At 48.9% G+C, this 24,848-nt stretch overlaps 1 protein-coding gene across 2 annotated transcripts; it reads left to right on the top strand.

Annotated features, from left to right (window-relative positions):
• Positions 1–8,395: 8,395 nt before the first annotated feature.
• Positions 8,396–24,664, top strand: FURIN (furin, paired basic amino acid cleaving enzyme). 2 transcript variants are annotated; one of them, XM_036734979.1, is made up of 16 exons: positions 8,396–8,623; positions 12,701–13,052; positions 14,783–14,881; positions 15,550–15,645; positions 16,344–16,472; positions 16,754–16,830; positions 17,482–17,570; positions 18,260–18,432; positions 18,639–18,851; positions 19,470–19,570; positions 19,867–19,970; positions 20,088–20,205; positions 20,524–20,703; positions 21,231–21,355; positions 21,516–21,632; positions 22,067–24,664. In XM_036734979.1, exons 2-16 carry the CDS (start codon positions 12,882–12,884, stop codon positions 22,615–22,617), a joined length of 2,343 nt encoding a protein of 780 aa, XP_036590874.1. In that variant the 5' UTR covers positions 8,396–8,623; positions 12,701–12,881; the 3' UTR covers positions 22,618–24,664. The 2 variants fall into 2 exon arrangements, with proteins under 2 accessions (XP_036590874.1, XP_036590875.1); XM_036734980.1 differs by lacking the exon at positions 8,396–8,623 and adding an exon at positions 12,399–12,415.
• The last annotated feature ends 184 nt before the right edge of the window (positions 24,665–24,848 follow it).

Consider the following 24,848-nt stretch of genomic DNA (forward strand, 5'->3'; position numbering starts at 1 on the left):
ACCACAGTGAAAGCTATCTAGATGTGTCCACTGGGCAGCTAACTGATTTTTCCCTTCAATGTTTGTCTTAGGGATTAAAGTTAAATGTAGGAGCCTATAATTCCCAAGATCATTGTTCCTTTTCTGGCAGAAGGTACCACAGTTGTTATTTTATTTTCCCAGTCCTACTGATAAAACCATTCCAGGACTAGAGGTTGATTGTCATATCCCAAATCTTAGAATGCTGTGATTAGCTAATTCCTGTCCAAGCCCCAGGGCATATATTGGCTTATCTTCACTCTAGTTTTCTCCAGTATTCTCAAACTACCTTTCAGGACTGTCTTTCTACTCATCCCCCTCTCCACCCCCCCACCCCGCCCCCTTCCTTTTCCTTTCTTTTACTTTAAACAAAGACTAATAATGTTTCAAACTGAAACACTCCTTTGAGCACAATCTTAACATTTTAGATGAAAATTTTCATAAAATGCATTACATATTTCCCTGCCTTAATAAGCAGGATATAATCAACATAATTTAATCTTTTCTTAATGGTTGAGTCATTTTTATGAACACTCATTATTCAATTAAGAGATTCCATTCAACAAACATTTAACCAAGTGCCTACTCTGTGCTAAGTTCTGGGCCAGGCCCTGGAGATACAAAGACAAAAACAGTCCTTGCCTTACTGGGGGCAGGGTGGGTGGGGTGGGGGACAGGGACATTATGTACACAGAAAAGTAAATGTAAATTAATACAAAGTAATTTCTAGGGGTACAGAGGTCTAAGGAAGAGGGGTAGAAAGGGAGCCAGAGAATGGAGACTCAGAAAGGGCCTCAAGTTGGAGGACATTAGCTGTGCTTTGAAGTTAACTGGGATTCTAGATCAGAAGATGAAGGAAGGCTGATAAAGGGTAGGAGCATCCATGAAAAAGCACTAAGGTGGGAGATGGGAATGTTGAGTTTGGGAAATAGCTGTGGGGCTAGTTTCATTGGAATGGAGAGCCCACAAATGGGAACAAAAAGAAATAAATTATTCTGTCCTGTGCTATAAGTAATATTCTTAGGACTACTAAAGATTTAGGATTACATTCCTCCACACTGAATTACTCTAGACTGCTATTGGTTGTTCCATTGTTCTCTGGCCCTCCTTCTCATGTGCTGTTATTTCTGTAACCCATAAAAAAACTACAGGTTACCAAGGGAAATATTAGACCAAATTTGTTAAATCTCTAACTTTGTTCATTGCTTTGTCATTTGGTTTCCCAGTCTCAAGACTCTCCCTCTCCCACTTCCCACACATCTGCCAAAGTGATTTTCCTACAGGCCTGATCTAACTACATCACTCAATTAACTCCAGCAGCTCTCTATTTATCCTAGGATCAAATATTATTTTATTCTTATCTCATCCTTTTAAAATTTCTATTTTTATGAAAGTTTTATTATGATTATTAGTACAACACATCATTCCTAGTATAGTAGTCCATGTATATAATTTTAATTAGCTGTACAAATATGTTCTCAAAATATTTTTATTGATAAGGATTCATGATCCAAAGACTTTGGAATCCACTGTTCCAGATGGTTAGCTTGCTGAAATCTAGCCAGGATGTAAGTGTGGTGTAGGGGGCAAGAGCATTGGGCTTGAGACTCAGGAGACCTGGATTCTGGTCCCAGCTTTGCCATTGTTTCAGTCAGTGACTTGGGTCAAATCACTTCCCCTTCCCTGGGCCTTAATTTCCTCATCTGTAAAATGATCTCTATGGTTCCTTCCAGCACTAACAATTTATGGGCCTACTGTGCTATTAATAAACCTTTAGATTCCTTACAAGAGGAAGTGAAGCTATTCCCTGACTCTGTTCATTCAACACCAAAGCATTCAACAAACATTCATCAGTATCTACCACAAATGAGGTGTACTATTTCCAGGCACTAAGAGAGTTATAACGATAAAAAAGACTCAGTCCCTGAGACCTCAAGGAGCTTATAACCCAGTGATGTGAAATATGGTATGCACACATAAATGCAATACAAATTAGACTGTAAGTACAGGAGAAGAAGATAGAATGCTATGGGTTTAAGGAAGAACAAGTTACTTCCAATCGGAGGCATCAAAGATTTTCCCATAGGAGGTGTTACTTGAGCTGAATCTTGAAAGTTGGTACAAAAACTGCTTAGCATTCCTACACCAGGCGTTTTTTGTTTTTTTTTTAAGGTTTAGGCAAATAGTTACCCAGAGTAATGGGATAGGAGCAGCACAGGTAAGTGAAATCAATGAACAAAATAAAACCATATAATTGCGATTTCCCTCCTGTCTCACCAAACTTCTTTTACCAGAACTACTGCTCATAAAATCAGCCAACAAAAAAGCATTTGCCAATTATCTTCATTATGTAGAGCTCTGGACTTTCTTCTGCTTTTTCTGGCCTTATAAATCTCCTTCTGATGGGGTACAGGATCTGAGAGTCCCCTTGAATTCTCCTTGAATCTTCCCACCAAATGAAGTGTTTGCCTGAGGCCATGAGCCTTTCATTATCGCTAGGCCCAAATCTCTAGGCTAGGTTACTCTTAACCCAGCCTAGCCCTCCATTTTCTGGCCAGTTTCCATCCTAGATCCAATCAAAATATCTATGCTCAAATATGTTCCCTTTAAACTAGCCTAGCCCTACATTGTCTGTTATCTCCTGGTAGCCTTCAGCTACTTCCCACCCTTAATCCCATTCTCTTGGTTCCTGGAGTCTGACCTCACCCCAGTCTCATCAAGCTCCTCCTCAGACTAAGTGCTGAGGTTACAAATACAAGCGAAAAGAAAGATAAACCCTGACCACATTCTAAAGGGGGAAAGACAACACATAAGAGGAAACTGAAAAGGTTGGGGGTGGGGAGGAGGAGGGAAGGTACCCAGTTGGGAACATGCTTTTGAAGCTGGTAAATCAAGAACAAGGCTAGGAGGAGAATGAAGGCCAGCCTGGGCCCTCCACAAAATGGTAGCTGCAGGAGGAATTCTGGTTAGACCACTTCTGGAGTATTCTGAAGGGTACCATGTTTTAGGAAGGACATCGACAAGCTAAGATCATGCAGAGGAGGAAAACTTGCATCGTAAGGATACTAGATGCCATGCGATATGATTTTTGGCTGATAATACATCTCCCACAGGGACTTGCTGCTGGGAATGACAGGCCTTTTTCATATTCCCATTTATTAGGATTTGGATGAAGGAACTGAAGATGTTAAGCCTAGAAAAGGGAAGAGTTGATTGGGGAAAGGGAGATGATAATTACTTCCAGTACCCAAAGTGCTGTCATATGGAAGAGGGCTAAGATTTGCATTAGAGGCCAGAACTAGCAGTAATGGGTATAAATTTCAGAATGGAGGTTTTAGGCTGGTCATCAGAAAAAAACTTCCTAACAATCAAGAGTCACACAAAGGTAGAATGGGCTGCCTCTGAAGGTGGTGGGCTCCCTATTTATCACTTGAGATCTTCAAATGAAGGCTGGATGACAACTTGTCAAAGGTGATGGGAAGGAATTCTCCCAGTAGCATGTAGGTATGACTTTTCAGGATTCTTCTAACTTTGAAATTCTGTGGTTTGGTGAAAGACCCAAAGCCCTAGCCTCCCCCCACTCACTAGCCATAAGACCTTCAGTAAGCCAAAGCTTCCTCATCCATAACATAAGGATGACACCATTCTATCCACCTGGAAAGGCTTTTGTGAAGGCCAAATTGGATACTATATAAGAAGTGTTATGTAAGCACAAGGTATTTCTCTAATTTGGGCAGAACTTAGTAAATCAAAAGGCATTTATTAAGGGCTTGATTGTACACAACAATGATGAATGAGGACAATGGAATATACGAACATATGTTCAACAGAAGGAAAACATTAAGCAAAAAAAAATTACTATAAAGTACATTCATTCCACAAGCATTTATTATGTGCCTACTACATACAGTGTATCTTACAGCAAGGTAAATGCACATTAAGAAGAGAAGACCCACCCACCCTAATAAATGGGAACATGAGAAGGGCCTGTCATTCCCAGCAGCAAGTCCCCATGGGAGATGTGTCACCAGCCACAAATCAGACCCAACTCCTCCCCACCACCCCCAGAAGCCTGGTTTATACCCTTTATATAAGGGAAATAAAGGAAATTTTCCAAAGCATCTTACCTAGAATGCCCCCAGGAATTACCCCAGGAACTTTCTGGAATAAAACTGGTCTGGAAGAATCCTCCTTTTATACATTCAATCAGCCAGAAGGAAATAGAAGCAACTATCAGGATGGGAAACCACCAGATCTGAATCCAGTTGGTGATGTTATCTAAAGTTTTATATGCTTTTTAGAAAGAGGATTGTGTCTTTACCAAAGCCTTTGGTTAGGTGATTGGGAGTGAGAAGGATACCTGCTAATCAGAAATCAGGGTCCTCCTCCCCTTAAGTGTTATGGAAAGGACACCAAAGGAAGTCAAGAGATCTAGGTATTTGTTTCAGCTCTCCCACTGTGTGACCCTGAATAATTTACAATGCATTTCTGAGCCTCAATTTTCTTATCTGTAAAAATGAGGGGGACTGAGCGAGATATCTGAAGTCCCTTCCAATTGTGACAGTCTATGATAATTTTTTTTGAGGGGTGGACAAGGTGGTCAAGCCTATGATTTCACTGGAGCACTAAGAGCTTACGTGACTTGCTCAGGGTCACACAGCCAATATGTGTCAAGAGGCAGAATTTGAACCCAGGTGATCTTCCTGATTCTGGGGCCAACTATGACCTCTGTGCCAGACTGATTCTTATCTCTGTTCTTTTCGAAATGCTCTATAGGAACAACTAAAAGAAACCATGCTAACTACAGGGTCAATTTAGGAGTCTAAATTTGCTTTTGAATAAGCCTGGGGCAGTCCTCTGGGATCCTGGATTTTATTAGTCCCAAATCCCAGATCAGTCCTAGAATAATCCAGGTCTTTCTATGATTCTGAAAACCAGAGAAAAACTGGGGCAAGTTAGACTCCCTCCTCCTCAGCTCTGCAGTGCCGGTCCAAGGCATAACTGGGAAGAAGATGTTTTCTCTTTTAGCACCGTCCTCTCCCCTCATCCCTGTTTTCTTGGTACCCAGTGCTCTCAGGTTACTCAACAATTTACCTGGGACCCATGAATTTTTACCTGCCAAAGCCTGTTCTAATAGAACACACTCCGGAGTTAGCTAATTCCTGTTACCTTTCTCCCACCCCCATCTAAAGGTAATCTGATAAATGAAGCTAGGCAGGGGATAGAGATCTGGACTCAGAGCTCAGGATGATCAGGGTTCAAACACAGCCTCAGATACTTAGTGGCTGGGTGTCGATGTTTGCCTCAGTTTGCTAGGGATAATACCAGCGCTTATCCCTGAGGGTTGTTGTGAGGATAAAATGAGATATTATTTCTAAAATGCTTTGCAAACCTTAAAGTGCTATATAAATGTCATTTATTATTGTTGTTGTTATTATTAATGATAATGGTGAGTAGTAGAGTCAGCTGTTAGCATTTCAGTTTAGCAGGGGCCTTTCTGCAGAAAATGCCTTTTGGGTCACTTTAAGCATGGCACCAACCTCTTGAATCTGTTACCTTCTCTTTACTCACACTGCCACCACCCTAGATGAGACCCTCAAGACCATTGCAGCAGCTGCCTACACACTCTTCCTTTTCTAAGTCATCCTCCAAATACTGGCCCAGGGAATGTTCCTAAGGCACATGTTGATCCTTTGCTCAAAAAATTCATGGCACCCTGTTTCTTCAAGAACACAAACAAAACTCCTCTGGCACTTAAAGCCTTCCAAACCTACCTTTTATAAGGTTTATTACAGGTTACTCCCCATCATGCACTCTACCATCCAGCCAAACTGACCTACTTGTCCTTCTAGTCTCCAGGTCTTCGCATAAGCTGTTTCCCATGCCTGGAATGCATTCCTTCTTCATCTTTGCCTCTAAAGAATCTCTTGATTTCTTTTAAAGGTCAGCTTAAGCACTCCCTCTTACTGAAGGCCTTTCCAAATCCCCCAAACTGCTAGTGCCTTCCATTCCCACCCCTTCCATCATATTACCTAGTATTTACTGTCTATAGTTTGGTATTTTTTTTCCTAACATATATGTTATGTTATTTCTCCTGATAGAATATAAGTTCCTCAAGGACAGAGATTATTTTGTTTTTTACCTTTGTAAAGGCTTACCTAGCCCTATATATATATGTGTGTGTGTGTGTGTGTATATATGTATATATATATATATATACACACACAAATGTGTGTGTGTACATATATACATATACATATATATATATTTAGCAGCATATAAAATGTATGTTGACTGACTTATGAGGAAGCTGGTGGGGAAATTTTGGGGGACAAGAAGGCATTACTCCCATCTCTAATACCAGTTACCTGCTGACTCAGAGAATGAGCTGGCCCTACGTTTACAATCCAAAGGGTCCTGCAGACCGGAGGAGAATCTCCGAAGGTTTAATGCCAGGCTGGAGTTGGATTGGCCTCCAGAGTTGTGACTGAATCCCACTTCGGATATTAGTGATTGTACTAACCACTAGCAAGTCAGAGCCCATATTCTCATCTGTGAAACAGGCTCAGTATTTGTACTCTCGTTCTACCTCACAGCATTGTCATTGGGACGATGCTTTTTCAAACCTTAGACTCAAAGGGCATTTATCTGCCTCATTATTTTTATCGCAATTTGACTTTCTGCTTCACCACACGACAACAATGAAGGACTCCTAGGTCTTCGGGTCTGGGTGGTCTCTGACCTTCCTGCTTAGGTGGGGCTGGCCTGATTTCCCAATTTCCCTTTACCCAGGTTCTCAAGCCTGACGGAGGAAGAGTCTTGCATCATTTCCTGACCATGCTTGACACACTGGTATTGTTCTCCCAACTGGGTCCTGGCACAGGGCCTGAGCTACCCCTGGGGAGGACTACACCAGGCCTACCACCTCTAACTTCTGCTGGTCCGTCATTTTGAGGACTGGGAGAGAGGGTGGTGTGGGCACCAAGTCTACCATTCCAGCTCACATAGCTTTTCTCCCTATTCTCTGGAAGGGATAGGGTTAAGATGCAGTTCCAAGAGTCTGCAAGGACCATCTGGCCACCTGTGCCTGGGGCCTGGGTAGGTGTGGTTCACCACCCAAGTAGTTACTTGGGAGAGGTCATCCTTCCTGAGCAGGAAAGGAGTAGGAACACGAAGGAAGGAGGTAACCAAATACAGAGAGAAACAGACCACGAATTTTATTTGGCAAACAATTATCCAAATGCCTCCAAGATCTACACAGTCTTTACCTTGCAGAAAAGATAATATGGATCGTTTCCAGACGATACCAGGATGAGATCCGTCACACTACTTCTTCACAGCGTCTCATCCTCAAGCAAAGAGGAAAAGCAAAAATTAAAAAAAAAAAAATCTGACCATTGTATTCCAACCCCTGGTCGTTCATTTTAACTCATTTTCAAAGATGACAAGAAGAGGCATTACCCCAGTGCCAGAGTGGGTCCAGGTCACAAAGCGTTAAGAACCCATGCCTCCCAGCACGATAGAAAAGGGAGCTCCCACCAGGCTCCAGCACAGGGTGGCTGCCTGGCTACAAGATGGGCGAGGTGAGGCGAGGGGTGTAGACGTGCCCGGCCTTATCTAAGACAAACTCACCTTAGGCCTCCAGGGCGCTGCAAACCAGCCTCTAAGGGGCAAAGGTGAGGCCGGCTGGGCCCAGAAGATCCTAGACATCTGGTAGAGTAAGGGGTGGTGGGGTTTTTTGTTGTTTTTTAAGGAGGTTACAGAAGTCGCCAGCTAATAGTCCTACCTATTGACCATCGGTCCATAAACGTAGTCTTTCCCCATTAGAAAGTAAGCTCCCTGAGAACAGGAACCGGTTGTTTTTTTAAACTCTTTTGTGTATTGCCAAGGCAGGCACATGTTAACCTTGTGGCGACTGCGAGTGGGAGGCGGGATGGAAGGAGGCTCTGGTAGAGATATTGTTGAAGGGGTCCCCCCACCCCAGATTGCCGGGAAGACCTCCGGAATGCCCTCTCCGGCTGCGTGCTCAGACCCGGGCGGAAGCCCTCCCTTTGGGTTGGGCGGCCGGACCCCCTCCCCCCGCGGGCTCTGACCGGGCGCAGGGGGCAGGCCGGGCTGGGCCGGGGAGCACAGAGGGCCCGCAGGCCGGGCCGGGCCGGGCCGGAGCTGCGCGCCGCTGCGCGGAGCGGAGGCGTCGCGGGGCGCAGGGGGAGGGGCGGGCGCGGCGGCCCAGCGGAGGAGGAGGAGCTCGAGCCGGAGCCGGAGCCGCCGCCGCTGCCGCCGCTGCTGACAGCGGCCCGAGTAAACAAGCGCGGCTGCCGCGGCCGGGCGGCCCTTGCAGTCCTCCCTGCCTGCGAGCCCGGCCGCTGCTCGGGCCGAGCCCGGAGCCAGCGCCGCGGGCTGGAGCCGCCAACGCTGCCGCCGCCGCCGAGGCGCTGAGCTTCCCCGCGAGGCGCCGCTGCTCCAGCGCCGCCGAGACGGACCCGGGCGCCGGAGCCCGAGCCGAGGCCGCCGCCGCCGCCGCCCGGGGCTTCGTGCACGGCGGGCCGGGGCCCTGCGTCCGCGCTGCCACCCGGAAAAGTTTCCGCAGCCCGAGCTCCCTGGGGTAAGCCGCGAAGCGTGTCCGGCGCCCGAGAGCCGGGGCCCGGCCCCGAGCCGGGCCCGGGCCACCTCTCCCGGGGCTGGGCGCTCGGGGTTGCGCGAGGTCGAGTGTGGGGAGGGGGCTCAAGGGGACCCTGGGAGTGGGCCCCCGGACTCCGGCCATGGCCAGAGCAGGGGCGGAGAGGAGGCAGCAGGTTGGGTCTGGGGGCGGCTCGAACGGGAGCCCCTAGATCCTGGGACGTCAGGAGACAAGCAGGGACGTTGCTTGGTTCCAGTAGTCCGCACTAGGTGACCCTTGCCCAGTCTTTTGTCGATGAGCCACGTCCAGACCTTCCTCTTCGCCTAGAGAAGAGGGATTGGGAGTGGGTGGGCTGGGGTGAGGGAGAAAGGCACCCCTAAGCCCTGCCTACGGTGAAAAAGCCTTCCTGGGGAGGGGTCCCCCTCAGCTGCTGCCCACTCTAGTACTTTTCCACTAAGGACCATATAGACCAACTCTGACCCCAGGAAGTGCATGTCTGGCCCCTACTGGTTACTGGATTCAGGGGGCTGAGTCCAGAAGAAGCTTGGGTTCCTCCAGCCTCCACCCTCCCTGGGGATGATTGCTCTCGCTCCCACTCCCCAACCAGGAAGGGACAGGGTTTACCAATCGTGGGAGAGAGAGAGCGGCTTTGGATATTGAATGCATTGTTCTTAGCCCAGGGCCCCCACTCTAACTCCCCTACCTGTGGGGGGGGGGGGGAGAATCAAGGTGGTGCTTCTGTGTGGTTTGGCGGTAGGAGCTTGGGCTCCTGCCTTTTGAGACCCGATCTCCTGCGCTACCTAGTAGAGGCCTACCCTCCTCTGCCTCTTTGAAAATGTTTGGCACTCGTGACCCTTGAGAGGCTTGGGGAGGACAGGAGGTGAGGAAATTGAGATTGTAGGGCTGGACAGCTCTGAGCACGAACCTAGGCAGTTCTTCGGTATAGGAGGCCAGACCTCAAGCTAGGGATCCCCACCCCCTCAGTGGCTGGCATCTTTGAGCTAGGCCAGTTGCAGAGCTAGAAGCTTGCTGCATTCTCCAACATTTACAAATGTCGGGCAGATGGGAAGAGAGCACATAAGGTAGTTGAAATTTCCTTCTCCAGCCCCCGCTTGCAGCCTCTCCCCCTCCCCCTCCCCACTGAAGAGAGGAGGAAAAGTGGTTTCTGGGGAAAGCACCTGAAACTGGTCAGGATGGATGTCGTGGACTGAGGATCAAGGACTAGGGGGGGGTGAGGGGGAGGGGAGGGAGGAAGGGGTCTGGATTTTGTTGGACAGCTTTGTGTAGTCCAGAGTCCATGATAACACCCACCTTCAGCTCTCCTAAGTGTGCCTGGCTTGCCTTTACCTAGCTGAAAAGAAGACATGGATCAAGTTTCCAGGATGATACTGAGTTTTGTCACACTGCTTTGTCGGTGTCTCACCCACACTATGATGTGGCTGGGAGGAACCCTACCTTAGAGGGATCCTCTCTTGGAAAATCACTGAGTGTGTTTGCAATTCCAGGTTTTCACTGGGCCACTTTAGTAATCAGGATTAGAAAGGACCGGGGACTTTGACTAGTAATCCCCACAAACCTTTTAGACCCCAGCACAAACAGCCTCCTTGAAGTGGTGAGAGTCTGGGTGCCAAGTCGTGTGTATGAGGGGCTCATTTGTATCTCAATGGAGAAACAGCCTCAGTTGTAGACGAGTTAGAACTTGGTGGGTGAGTCAGAGTCTAGGGTGGGGGTGGTGGGGAAGCCCATTGTTTAAAGTTTTGGCTCCCTCAGCTTCCATTCAGGCCAACTAAGATGCAAACATGATGGTCTTTCTTAAGGCAGAGGTCTTTGTAAGGAGTGTTCCTTTTGACCAGGGGCAGGTGACATCCTTACTCACCTACTAGGGGAGGCAAATGCTTTAGGGGAAGGAGGAAGAGGGTACGTGGACTGGGAAAGAGGAATAATGTTTAGTTCAGCTTCAGACCTGCTTTCCCTCGGAGCTGCGAGGACTGTGCAGGGTAATTAAATAGTTGGTTAATCACCTCTAACATCAGGCAGCTGCTGCTTGATCCCACAGAGATCTGAAACCAGCTTTATTGAGCCAGTTTTATGCTTGGGCTATGGTTTAGCTCCTGCAGGTTCCTGGCATTTTTGTAAAGACCGAGATCCTTGAGTAAATAGATGTGAAAAAGTCTGACTTCTCACTTCCAGCCATCCTGTGGTATCTTGGGGGCAATTCCTCTCTCAGCCCCTCCCTGTGAAAAGATTGTGCTCATCTTGGGGTTGGGGGAGGGTTGAGAGGGGGAAGACAGTGGATGAATGCAACTATCAGCTGTCAAGTTATTTTAGTATAAACTGAAAATATCCTGGGAAGTACAGGTGGTGGTTGTATGTGTGCATGGCAGCCCACTAGAGTCTGGAGTGTGGTATGTAGAATTCTGGCTATATGGATGAGGGGGAGGGTGCCACTTCCTGCTTGGACACTGTGGACTGGATTGGCAAAGGGGTGTGGCCGACCCCGGACATAATTGTACCCAGTATTGACATATGCCCCCTTATTTTCCATTTGGCTTACTAAGTGCTTTACAGATATCTCATTTGACCCTTACCACAACCTTGTGAGGTAGGTACTCTTATTCTCCTCATTTTACAAATGAGGAAACTGAGGCAGGTGGGTTAAGCGAATTGCCCACAGTCACACAAATGTCTAAGGGCTAATTTGAACTCAGGTCTTCTCGACTGTCAGCCTAGTGCTCTCTCCACTGAACCACCTGCTCGCTTTATGTCTTGGAGTGCCAGGCAGAAGTGTGTTTCACAGATAAGATGCTCTCTGGTTTTCTTTTTGCTGGGTTAGGGCATCACTTTCAAAGCTTGGGCCCACCATTAAAAGTCTTACTTCTTGTACATAAGTGGTGCTATGAATGTGGAGTCCCACGCTAGGGAGAGACATAACCAGGAGCCTCAAAAGGTAACAGTTTTCACCTGGAGTAACTACACATAAACACACACACATAACACACACCCCAGCCTTCCTTAGGCCAGCATGCTGAGTCCTAAGTGGTGTCACAACTCTGCATTTCCTCCAGACTTCCATGGGTACATTTTTAGCTCAGGAATTGGCTTAGTGTGGTTTCTTGTAGGGGTTGGGGGCCCATGTAAGGGACAGTTATGTGAATGTGGGCAGAACGGTCCCGTTGTTTGTTTGCTGAGGGAGGAGGAGAGGCAACACATAGCCTATTGATTTCTTGCCTCACCTTAGCTCCCTGGCTTAGCAGGCTGTGTTTGCCTGGGCAGCCCGTGGCTTAGGTTACGTAAGACATGGTGTATGTACTCTTGTGCGTGGGGGTGCTGATGCCACCCAGCTTTCGCATGCTGGCAAGTCTCCCATTGTGGGCACTGCTGAGACAGTATTCCCCTCCCCCCCCCCAAGCTAATCAGGGACAATTCAAGAAGGTGGTACCCTAAAGGGAAACCACAGGATGATCATTTAGCAGAAGAGACCCCAGCATTCTTCATTTCTAGGCTAGCCGTTGAATGTCCCTGGATTTAGCCCAGAGGGAAAGGGATACTCCCACTTTAGGGAACTCTGTCCATATTTACACTAGCAGAAATAAAACTCTTGTGTGTCCATTTGACACAAGTGGCAAAAAGTCCTAGAACCAAACTAGATTAATCCTGTCCTCTGATGTTTGTCTTTTCACAATTCACTTGAACTATATATAGACCAGACAAAGAAGGGTTCGAGAATTGAGCTTGTTGGGCCCATATTGACTTCTTCCTGGTGGGAACCAATCTTGAGTGAGTCAGTCTGGATTTTTTTTTCCACACACACTTCTGTTGCGCAGTATACTGAGTGTAAGAACTGAGGGTTTGTGTTGTCATGTGGTGGGGTCAGTCATGTGCTGTCCCACAAGAGACCTTGGTGCTGGAGGGATGGAAATAGATTGCCAAGTTTCTCTGGAGGAGGCAATTTTTTTTGCAAAAGCACTTTTTAGGGCAAAATTATGGTGAGGGAGGGAGTAACTCTGGCTTGGAAGAGACAGCTCAAATGAATTAATTTCCTTCTTTTCCATTGTTTAACAGAGCTAGTGGCCCTGAGTCCTGCTCCATCTGGCCCTCCTTGGCTTGGCCACATGCCCCCACCCACCTACCCCAGGGCTCAGCACACCGAGCAAGAGCCTGGGACCAAAGCCATTCTGACCAGGCACAGGCATTGAACATATAAGAGGGAAGTGGGATTCCCCGGGCTCTGCCCGCCCACCCCATGGAGCTGAGGCCCTGGTTGCAGTGGACGGTAGTGGCAGCTTTGATTCTGTTGGTTGGAGAGGTCCTCACCCAGAAAGTTTACACCAATACCTGGGCTGTGTCTATCCCAGGGGGCCTAACTGAAGCAAACAGAGTGGCCCAAAAGCATGGATTCCTCAACCTGGGACCGGTGAGTCTGTAGCTCCTTTGCTCCACTTCAGTAGGGTCAACCCTGGGAAGAGCGTTCTTGGAGGGTAGAGGGGAGAGAGGGAAGGTTGTGTTTCTCCAAGGTTCTTTCAGCGCACAGGTCAGAAGAATGACCAACCAAGCTAGGTTCTCCAGTACCTACTTATCAGACTTCACTGAGGGAGAGATTGTTATTTTCTTCCTGTGCAAAATCATGGTACTGATATTTGGGAAAATAAGTAGAAGAGGGGGAGCTCAGGGTGAAACAGGCATAGAGCTTCAGGGGACCCTGGGCAATGTAGGAAACAGTGGCCTGGGAGCAGAGGAAGGTAGGCACTTCTCTCCAGGGGCTGGGCAGAGTTCCTTGCTTTGGGATGGTCAGCAAGACTCTGACCCTTGCCCATGTGGCAGGAAGTCCCAGTTCCTGTTTGGCCTTCAGAGTAGGAGTGGTGTGACTTTTGTTTAGCGTTTTTGTGAAAATTAGCTGTAGCTGTCCTTTCCTTAGCCTGGCATCATATGGCCTCTTTTGCTAATTGCCCTTTTGGATAGTAGAGTGTTCCAGGTCTCTCAGATGCTTCAGGGCACCCAATGAGCCAAAATCAGGGTGGCCCATGTTTCCTGGACTAGCACCACAAGCCAAGACAGAGCGCAAAGGCTTATAGTGTCCTGAGGCCAGAACAGAAGAACTTACATCCTTTAGCTCTCAGGCCACAGGAGTTATCTAGGAATGGGACCAGTGTCAAAACAGAACAAGGGCTCACTTTTGTGTGGCACTTTAAGGTTTGCACAGTTATTTATCCAGTTACCCTGGAGAGAAGGAGTATAAATATCATGCCCGTTGTATAGATGAGGAAGCTGAGGTGAAGTCACTTGCTCATGTTTACACACCACCAGCAATTGTTGGAGCTAAGATTTGGACCCAAATCTACTGAGTCCAAGTCTGCCTCTGCTGTATCACCCCTGCCTCTCCTGATTGCTTTGCTAGGAGGGCTGCTGCTGGAAGCGTAAGAGAGTTTTTAAGAACAAATAGGTCAGGGAAAGGGAACTTAGTATGAGACGAGACTCAAACTTCAGAAGAGCCAAGCATAGACCCATCACCTTACAACTTCTGTATGATTGAGACTTTCAAGCTCAGTTCAAACGATATTAGGTACGATGAAATTTCAGTAAAAAGAATGTAAACATTTTTGGTTGTTATGGTAATGGGATTTGCCCTGTATTTATCTCTGGGCAGTGAGGCGGTGGGCTCCTCATGCCCCGGTTCCCTGGATTTCCTTCATCTGGGCTGCAGAACAAAACCATTTCTAAGTGAGTTTCCCAGGTCATCCCAGGGAGCACTAAGATGATCTCTTAATCTCGGTGCCCTTTGGTAGAGGGCTAAACTGTGCCCAGGAGCAGCAGCAGAGAAAGAGTGAAGACTTGTTTTCCTTTAATCCTAGATTGCTCCAAGGGAAAAAGTAAACATTTCTGTGCATGTGGTGGTACAAGTGAAATGAAAAAGACACTCTAGAGTAGCCTTACCTGCCTGAAGGTTGAAAAGCAACGTTGAGAGTTGGCTCTGAGAGGGAAGGAAAGAACCAGAGAGCTTATCTGGACCTCTTAACTGGCCATACTCTACATGCTTGCAGTTGCCTCAGGTTGATTGCCTTCTACCCATTCCTGAAGATAGATAGGTCAAAAGCTCATGTCTCCCTCCGGTGGAATGCTAACTCAGTCACTCTTGCCTGATTTCAGATTTTTGGGGACTATTATCATTTCTGGCATCGGGCAGTAGTGAAACGATCGCTGTCACCCCACCGTTCCCGTCACAGCCGACTACAGAGGGAACCCAAAGTAAGTGCAGCCCTTTCTTTTTCCCTTTGAGGGAGAGGCTTTTCCTTGATGCTTGAGCCAGGGGTTATATCTGATAGGAAGATGAGAGGGCCCTGGGGTCCAACCTGCCTCTGCTCCTGTAGTAACTTCCTTTCTGCATAATTCGGGAGTCTTTGGCCCAGTTGCATAAACTTTAGATGGATCATTACTGATGTAGCATTTAAGCCTGGCTCAGGATGCTTGCAGCAGAGTCTGTAGCTTTATGGCAAAAACTTGGGTCTTTGTTGGGGGGGAGGGGAAAAGGAAATTGGAGGGGGTTAGAAGGAAGGAGTCTGTGTTGTATGAGGCAGGAAACTTGGACTCTAGGGACATAATTCCTTATATTGATTTAATTGCACTCCAAGTTGTCTCCACTTATCTCAAAGGATATTGCAAATTTCAAAAAACAAAATACTAATCTAATGCACTACAGATGTGAAAATATTTGACACCTTTGTGGGATGGATGTATGTGCGCTCAGTACAAGCGGAGATCATATGGTCAGGGAATCTTGAACTTACATTGGGAGCTTATCTACCATTGTGCCTAACACCTTAATGAGGTGGCCTTTCCTTCACCTTTTCCCTTCGTTCCTAGCCTTCCCCCCTCAACCCACACCATGTCTTCTCCCCCTTAACTCTATGTTCCAGGTGCAGTGGCTGGAGCAACAGGTGGCAAAGCGTCGGAAGAAGCGGGATATATTCATGGAGCCCACTGACCCCAAGTTTCCCCAGCAGTGGTACCTGGTATGTAGAGTTTTGGGGATTTTGTGCAGGCTCTGACCTCCAGCACCCTATCTGGGGGAGTTTTGGGACAAGCCTGTCACCTGTAAACCTTTCCTCCTTTGCCATGCCCTTAGGTTCCCCCTCCATCCTCATCCTTAGCTCCTTTTTGCCGCCTTTGGCTCACTGTTCTGGCCTGGCTAAGGTTTTGGCCATAGTAATCCTTCACCTATGGGGCTTAGCCTCAACAAAATTGTTTCTTTGGTGCTTTTCCCACTGCCCTTCTCTTCCCTCCTCAGGCCCCCCCAATGCTCCCTCATCTCAGTCTCCAGTAATTGTTAACTAACCCTTGCTGATTCTTGTAACTTGATAACAGGTTTTAAAGGCTTAAAATATTAACCTTCCCAAGGGCATTTGTATTTTATTAAGGGATTCTTAAAAGACCCAGAAAGGCAATACTAATGGCAGAATTTGGGGCACAATAATAGCTATTGGGGAATAATCGGGGAAGGTGGGAACTCTTCAGGAGCCCCTCAAATCACAGCACCTATTCCTTCTCCACGTAAGGTTGGCCCTGCTCACCATCCCCACAGGGAGGCTGGGAGAGTGTCGGTGAGCTCTGCAGGGTCCCTAGAGGTCTCAGATATGGGGTCTGGGGTGGTAGTGAGTGACTTCTGATAGATGTCTGGATATGAGCTTATCCATTCTGGGTGTCTCTGCAGTCTGGTATGAATCAGCGGGACTTGAATGTTCGAGGGGCCTGGTCCCAAGGCTACACTGGCCGTGGCATCGTGGTTTCCATCTTGGATGATGGCATTGAGAAGAACCACCCTGATCTAGAGGGCAACTATGTAAGTTACCCTTAGAAGTAGGGAGGCACCTTGGAGACAGAGATGACCAGGGCCCATGAATTCTGGGGAAGGCCTGGCACAACACATGTAGCCACTCAACAATCTAAACAGGGCTCTACCTACCAGGGTATGTGGTGAGGTCCATTTCTGGGAGCTGAAGATGTTAGGGGTTCCATTCAGGAGCCCAGAATTTGTGCATGAGCCACCACTGGGTGCCCCCTGGGCAAGGCCAGGAGCTGTCCCTTCCTAGTGTAGCCTCTGAAAGGCTTGTTTCCTCCCAGGATCCTGGCGCCAGCTTTGATGTCAATGACCAGGACCCAGACCCCCAGCCTCGTTACACACAGATGAATGACAACAGGTAACACTGAGGTCCAAGGGATGGGGTTCAGAACTCCCAAGGACAGGAAGGGAATAGGCCTGGTTAAATGGGAGGAGATAGAAAGCAGGTACCTTTCTTTAGGTAGGGGTCAGAGAACTAGCTTATTTTGTGATAGTCCATAACCCCACCCACAATACTGCTATTCCTTTCTCTACTCTTCCAACCTGAGCCAGAAACATGCCCGGCAGCTATCTCAGGAGGCTGAAGTTGGGACTAATGGCTGGGAATGCATAGGTCTTTAACCTTGGGCAATATTGGGTCAATCAGAACAAATCTTTATAGTCTATGCAGCTAAAGTGGGCTTGATACCTTCCATTAGTTGTGGTAAGGCATACCACCAGATCAGACCATGAAAGCATCGTTTGACTTCATGGACCAAAGAGCCAAATGAAGGACTACAGAAAGGAGTTTATTATTAGTTAAAAATAGATCTGTCCCCAGGCAGAGGAAGGGAAATAATAGGGAAGTTCTCAGAATGTAGAGAAGTTGGGAAGAAAGATTAGAGGAATTTGTCTGAAGTTAGGGGTTTCCTTCTTAGTCCACAGACCAAGCCCTTCTGAGAAAGAAGATAAGATTGTGATTTGCCCTACTCTGTACTCTTTCCCTAACACTTCCCCTTGGCACCTGCAGGCATGGCACCCGATGTGCTGGTGAGGTGGCTGCCGTGGCCAATAATGGAATCTGTGGTGTTGGTGTTGCCTACAATGCCCGAATTGGAGGTGGGTCTAGGAGTCTTCCGGGCAGTGGAGCCCAGACAGCCACCTTAACTTGTCCTTAGCTTCTGAGTACTGGGCCATCTTGGGCCTGTACAGCTTCTGTTGGCGTAAGAGAGAATGAATGGCCTTTATTGTACTCGTTCTTATGTCTCCTAGATGGCTCACTTCTAAGATAGAGTGTTATTACTTGGTAGGAAAACCCTGATAAATGTCCTCTGCTACCTGCCACCCAACAGTGTTTTGTCAGGCTTCTTCATTAAACATTTCCTGCATCAGAAAAGCTGGTTGTGCCATCACTGTGACCACTCTTGTGACATTGGAGAAGTTGCCTAACCTCCCTGGGTCTCAGCTGTGACATCTGTAAAATGGAGGGTTGAACCAGCTGACTTCCAAGCTGAAAGAAGCTCTAAATTCATGATCTAACCAGATACCTCTCGGGGCCTCAGTTTCCTCATTTCTAAATGAAGCATTTGGACTAGGCAATATCTAAGGTCCCTTCTACCTCTAAATCCTCCTGGGACTGCTGGCCTCATCTTAGCTGCCTTTAAGCCCAAGTTCAGGCCTGAGCCAGGCCTTGGAGCCACTAGGGATGGACATGTGCCAGAAAGGGCATGTGAGGTTCCTGGATGGCATTACCTTGTGACAGAGAATGGGCAGATGTTATATCTTGTCCTAACCCCTTGGCCATCTAGGTGTGCGCATGCTCGATGGAGAGGTGACTGATGCAGTGGAGGCGCGCTCTCTAGGACTGAATCCCAACCACATCCACATCTACAGTGCCAGCTGGGGCCCTGAGGATGATGGAAAAACCGTAGATGGGCCAGCCCGCTTGGCTGAGGAGGCCTTCTCCCGGGGAGTCAACCAGGTAAGGGTTACAGAACGCACATGATGATAAGGGACAAGGAGAAATATGGGCCATATGATCACCAAGGGGAAGATTGGAGACTTGTTGATCTGTCTAGTACTTTCTTTCATGTGGCCTTCCCATCTGCCTGCCCTTATCTATATCTCTCACCCCTCATGGACCTTCCTGGGGGGATTACCCTTCACCCATCTCTTCATTTCTCACAGGGCCGTGGGGGCCTAGGATCAATTTTCGTCTGGGCCTCGGGCAACGGGGGCCGGGAGCATGATAGCTGCAACTGTGATGGCTACACCAACAGCATTTATACCCTGTCCATCAGCAGCACAACCCAGTTTGGTAATGTGCCCTGGTACAGTGAAGCATGCTCCTCCACCCTCGCCACCACCTACAGCAGCGGCAACCAGAATGAGAAGCAAATTGTGAGTTCTGGGCTCTGGGCACAGAGGATCTGGGAGAGCCCAGGAGGTCTGGAAGTCTCCCAGGAGCACCTAGATCATGGGGAGCTCTTTGGCCCCTCTTAACTCCTTTCCCCAAGAGGCAGAGCCCTTACTCTCTGCAGTGGGTTGAAAAGGCACAGTTGAGGTGGCCAAACCCTAGGGACATCACAGCACCTTTTAGGGGCTGAAGACACCCTGTGGGCTCCATCTTTACTTCCCCTCAGAATGCCAGTGAAAGGGTTCTCCTGCCATGTATTCCCCCTCCCTAGTACTTTTCCCCACTCTTCTTTTAGCTTAGGCTTTACAAATGAAAGTCAGAGCTTAAGACCAGGTGAGTGGGAATAGCTCAGAAAGCATAAACCATAGAACCAAGAGTCGAACTTGGCAGTCTTCTGTCTTGTCTGTTCCTCTCATTCCACAGAAAAACTGAGGCCCAGAGAGGCTAAATAACTTCCCTGGGTCCACACAGCAGAATAGTGGCTAAGACAGGACCTAGTGACCCGCTTCCTAGCTTATATGCCACAAAATCTCCTAGACAGCCTGGGGTTCTTTCCTCTCCTGACACTGTCTGGAATCAGGCCCCCTTCCTTCTCTCTATAGGTCACAACAGACCTGAGGCAAAAATGCACGGATTCCCACACTGGCACCTCTGCCTCTGCCCCCCTGGCAGCCGGCATCATTGCCCTCACCCTGGAGGCCAAGTAAGGATGGAGCTGAGAAAGGGGAGGGTGGGTTTACTCCCCACAGCTGGTCCTTGGTTTAGTCTTGGGTCAGTTAACCCTCTAAGTGCAGGAGGTCCCATATGCTTATTCAGCCTAGCCTTAGAGTTTTCTCCATGGTCTGGCTGAGCCTCAGATGCCTTGTTCATGTTGGGGAGAGCTATAGGTTACAGCTCTCTGTTCCCTCCCAGCATGTCCTGAAAATGTCTAAATGTCCTCAAAGAATGTCTCAGTCCTGTCTTCTCCCTGCTTCTCCCTCTTCCCCCCTCCCTCTGCAGTAAGAACCTGACATGGCGTGACATGCAGCATCTGGTGGTCCAGACCTCCAAGCCTGCTCACCTCAATGCCAATGACTGGGCTACGAATGGTGTAGGGCGCAGAGGTGAGGTGGGGGGAAAGTCCTAGAGCACTGGGAGAAGAAAGACGGGATCTGGTTTTTCTCAGGCTAACCCAGCACTATCCCACTTCAATGAAACATATCTCTCCTCTCTTTCTGCAGTTAGCCATTCATATGGTTATGGACTTCTAGATGCAGGAGCCATGGTGTCATTGGCCCGGAACTGGACCACAGTAGGCCCACAGCGAAAGTGCCTCATCGACATCCTCACCGAGCCTACGTGAGGGAGTAGGGCATGAGGGGGTGGCCTGGGACCCAGGAGGTTGAAAGGAGGGGGTGGGAGTGACAGATGGGGCCGTGAGAGGGGGCGGGTATCTCCCCTCATAGGAATAGGACAGGTAGAGAGTATTGAGAACAGCCAACACTCAGATTATTTTGTCTTTGTATAAACCCCTTGGGAAGATTTCTTTTTCCCAAACTACTCCTTTTATGACCTCATCCTCTCTACCCCAACAAGGATATCTCTAGATCCTCTTGGGCTAGGAGAAGAATAAGAGGCTTTGATAAAAAGGAAATTTGGGTTGTCTCTTTCGGCCAGGGACATAGGGAAACGGTTGGAGGTGCGGAGGAAGGTGACTGCCTGCCAGGGAGAGGCTAACCATATCACCCGGCTAGAACATGCCCAGGCCCGACTCACCCTGTCCTACAACCGACGTGGGGACTTGGCCATTTACCTCGTCAGCCCCATGGGCACTCGCTCTACCTTGCTGGCTTCCAGGTAGGTACTATTTCCCTCCTTAGGACACAACTTTATTTCATATCTAAAGAACTCTTGTGTCTGGTTCTTAGCCCATGGCTTCCCTTAGGATTTGGGGAGGGTATCCCTTACCCTTGGTGGACCTTAACAGATCAATTGAGACATTCCTAATTGACTGCAGGCCATAACTCCAGCAGGGGAGGCAAGAGGAGAGGAGTGTAGGTGGAAAGTGGCTGCTGCTCCCCTTCCTCCCTCTCAGCAACCTCCTGCTCAGACCCCTAGAAGTGGAGGAAGGGTGCTAGGATTTTGGAATTGGAAAACCTTGGTTCAAATTCTAGCTCTTCCCTTTACTACCTGTGTTTCCTTGGGCAAATCATACAACTTCAGGGCCTCTGATTCCTTATGTAAAATGAGAGGTGTGGCTGTTCTGTGATCCTGTCATCATAAGGCTTCAAATGAAGAATAACTCCTTACTCCCGAGAGACATTAGGGACCCCTGTCGCACCCCAGAGGAAGCCTGATTTCTTTTGTTGTCCCTCACCTCCAAGACCTCATGACTACTCAGCTGATGGGTTTAATGACTGGGCCTTTATGACTACCCATTCCTGGGATGAGGACCCTGCCGGGGACTGGGTCCTAGAAATCGAAAACACCAGTGAAGCAAACAACTACGGTATGGAGTGGCTCGGTGACAGAGGCAACAGCTTCTTGGAGCACTGAGCAGGAGCAGGGGAAAACTGTGGGAGTGGCCGCATGTCTGTGAGGGTTGGGAAACAGGGAGGGGGCGGTGACTGGTAGTGGGGAAGAATTAACCTTTTCCATCCTGAAAACAGGAACGCTGACCAAATTCACCCTCGTGCTGTATGGGACTGCTGCTGAGGATCCCGATCTCTCTACGCCATCTGAGAGCATTGGCTGCAAGACCTTAGCATCCAGCCAAACCTGCGTGGGTGAGTCTGGGGGCCGGAGAAGGAGCCGCTCAACTCTTAGCTTATGGGCTTGAATCTCTGTTCCAGCAGTGTTGATACCATGTAAAAACAGCAGCCTCTGAGAGGCAGCAGGCCCTCAGGGAAGCTCTGGTAAAATCAGGGTAGGCACTCTGGCCAACTTGACACTGAACCCTCTTGAGGGGTGTGTGAGGAGGGGCACCTGTTTTTAATCCTATAACAGAAAGTCCACTGGGGCTTTGTGTTACATCAAAAGGTGAGGCCCTTTTCAAAAGGGAAAACTTGGCTCCCCAGGACTAAGTGTCCAGCACCTTGCATGGTGTCTTGCACATAGCATTTAATAAGGGCCTCTTGATTTGATTTGGCACTCTTTGGGTATAGAACTCACCTAGCCCATGCCCTAAGGTGATCTAACCATTCTCTGTCCTCTCTGCCAGTGTGTGAAGAAGGATTTTCCCTGCATCAGAAGAACTGTGTGCGGCATTGTCCCCAAGGATTCATCTCACAAGTTGTCAACACACAGTATGGCATAGAGAACAGTATGGAGCCCATTCACGCCAATGTCTGTTCCCCTTGCCACCCTTCCTGTGCCACTTGCAAGGGGATCGAGTCCACAGACTGCCTCAGCTGCCCCATCTTCTCTGACTACGACCTGGTGGAGTTGACTTGCACCCAACAGAGGCAGGCCACCTTCAAGTCTCCAGGGCTCCCTCATAATGAAGGGCTGCTGCCTTCCCACCTCCCCGTAGTTGTTGCAGGCCTGAGCTGCGCCTTCATTGTTTTGGTCTTCATCATTGTCTTCCTAATCCTTCAGCTACGCTCTGGCTTCAGCTTTCGGGGGGTCAAAGTGTACTCATTGGACAGTGGCATCATATCCTACAAAGGGCTGCCCCCTGACGCCTGGCAGGAGGAATGCCCTTCTGAGTCTGATGAGGACGAGGTCCGGGGAGAGAGGACTGCTTTCATCAAGGACCAGAGTGCCCTTTGATGAGCACCAGACCTTCCCCTTCCCCTATCTGACTCTCCTGGTCACACCTTCCACCTTCCTCCTCGGGCACTTTTTAATTCACCAAAGTATTTTTTTATATCGGGACTTGGGTCAGGTCCCCCAGCCCAGGGGAGGGTACGGAGTGGTAGGGTCTGCCCACTCCCCTCTCATGCTAGCTGGGGAGCTCTGAGATCCTAACCTGCCGCCTCCAAAGTGGGGTAGAGGGCTGGGACACATACCAGCTTTTTTGTGGGACAAGCTCTGAGGCAGAAGAGGCAGGGGACAAGGGTGGTCTTAGTCAACAGGAGCAAAGTCAGTCTTCAAGGCATTTCCTACCACCTAGGGGATTATGCCACATCTCTCCCCTACCCCCAAACCCACCTTTGTTGGAGAAGGAAATGAGACATTGGGGCAGTGACTGCCCTCCTTTCAGTTTCCAGATGTACTTAGGATAAGGCTGCTGTGACAGGGTGGTTTGTGTGGGGAGAGAAGGGAGGGAAAGTAGATTCTTTGTCACAACCCTCCCTTTTATAATTCTTTGGGTACCTCCTGCTTCCCTCTAGGCTCTTTCCAGCTGCTCCAGTTCCTTCTAAAGCAATAATGGTCCCAATCCAGCCAGCAGGAGGCACTGGGCAGCTATCTGGCATCTGCCTGGGAGTCTGGGGGTAACTGGAGGATACCTCTCCAAGGGTTCTTGTCCCCTCCAATTTTCCATCCCAGCCTGTGTCCTTCCCCACAAAGCCACAGGCTTTGGTGGCCTGTGCCATAGAAGTGATTGTCCTAGGAAGGGACCAAGGAAGGGCAGGTGCTTTCAAGAGTGTGTGTTTGTATGTGTGTGTATGTATGTATGTATGTATGTACCTTCCCTTACCCCTGCCTCTATGTGTGTTCCTGGACCACCCCATCCCTCCCGCACACATCTCTGCACCTTGTGCCTCCAGCACTGCTTCCCAGAAGCCCAGGCGAGCTCAGTACCGTCCACTCAGCCAGGCTGGCAGCAGGTGCCAGGGCACAGCTCCAGCAATGAGCAGAGCTGGTTGTGTCCGGTTCCATCCCTCTTCCTGCGCTCCTGCTGTGCAGGGAGACCAGAGGCCCCTTGTACAGCCAGGGACTTTTTCCTTGTTTTCTGAGCCCGGGGCTTTCTGGGCTGTTCCCCCTCACAGCTCTGGAGCCCCTGGGTGGAGGGGAGGGAGATCATCCCCAGAACCCTCCCCCCCATCCTACCTGTTTTTCCCCACCCCACCAATGCTGCTTTCCCCTGTGGGGATCTCAGGGGCCGTTCGAGGATATATTTTCACTCTGTGATTTCACTTTAGATGCTGATTTTTTTGTATTTTTAACTTGGGGTAGCAGCCGGAACACCCACACCGTCTGTCCTGCTGTTCCCCTCCCCACCTCCCTGGCCCTGGTGGGAAAACTGAGTTATTGAGCTCAGAACAGGGCATTGGTCAGGGGGAGAATTGATGATAGGGGGTCATATGGGGTGGAAGGAGAGAAAGGAGTATTTTTTTTTTTGTGTTAAGAACAATGGTTGGTAGTGCCAAGGGCTCATGGGTCATTCATTTCTCCTTGTGCCAGGGCTGAAAAGTGAGGGGGTCGGTAGGCAGTGGCATAAGGTTTGCCAACCCCCTCCCCACACTGTGCCTAATGGGAAAAAGCACTGACCTATTGAGTTTCTTCCCCCCACCCATACATCCCAATCTCCCTCTTCTGATGTGCCTTTTGCACCTCCCTCTCCTCCCGCCATTAGGACAATCAGAATCATCTCCCACCTGGGAGTCCTTTCTTTCTCCCCAATCCCTTAGGAGTTAACCAGCCACCAGGGTGAGAGGCACTCATCTCTCCCCGCCAGGAACATGCCTGGTATTTCCATCTCCCTCTCCATTGTCCTCCCATGGCCAGCCCGGGCTGGTTTTGTATGATACCGGGTTTGGTGCACAGTGATTTTTCTTGTAATTTAAACAGGCCCAGTGTGGTGGGTTCTATTTAATGGACGCGAGATGATGTTAGAGGTTTTTAAGTGATTAAATGTGCAGACTATGCAAAACTGGCTGTTCTTCATTTATGTTCTGACCCAGGTTTCTTCCCAGCACTTAGTCATCAGTCCAGACTTCTGTCAGTGGGGCAGGGAAGCTGGCCAACGGTCAGACAATCTAGTTTTCTTTTACTCCCTTGTTTAACCTGTAGTCTGCCACTTCTAACAAAAGGAAAGAGGTATGTTTCACCATCAG

Source organism: Trichosurus vulpecula, chromosome 8 (assembly GCF_011100635.1).
Source record: "Trichosurus vulpecula isolate mTriVul1 chromosome 8, mTriVul1.pri, whole genome shotgun sequence".
NCBI lineage: Eukaryota > Metazoa > Chordata > Mammalia > Diprotodontia > Phalangeridae > Trichosurus > Trichosurus vulpecula.

What these genes read in the sequence shown, in the direction of transcription:
- FURIN (XM_036734979.1), top strand. Translation starts at nt 12,882, where the DNA reads ATGGAGCTGAGGCCCTGGTTGCAGTGGACGGTAGTGGCAGCTTTGATT. An exon ending in CTACAATGCCCGAATTGGAG is followed by an intron (nt 17,571 to 18,259) that starts GTGGGTCTAGGA and finishes TTGGCCATCTAG; the next exon opens with GTGTGCGCATGCTCGATGGA. An exon ending in GACATCCTCACCGAGCCTAC is followed by an intron (nt 20,206 to 20,523) that starts GTGAGGGAGTAG and finishes TCTTTCGGCCAG; the next exon opens with GGACATAGGGAAACGGTTGG.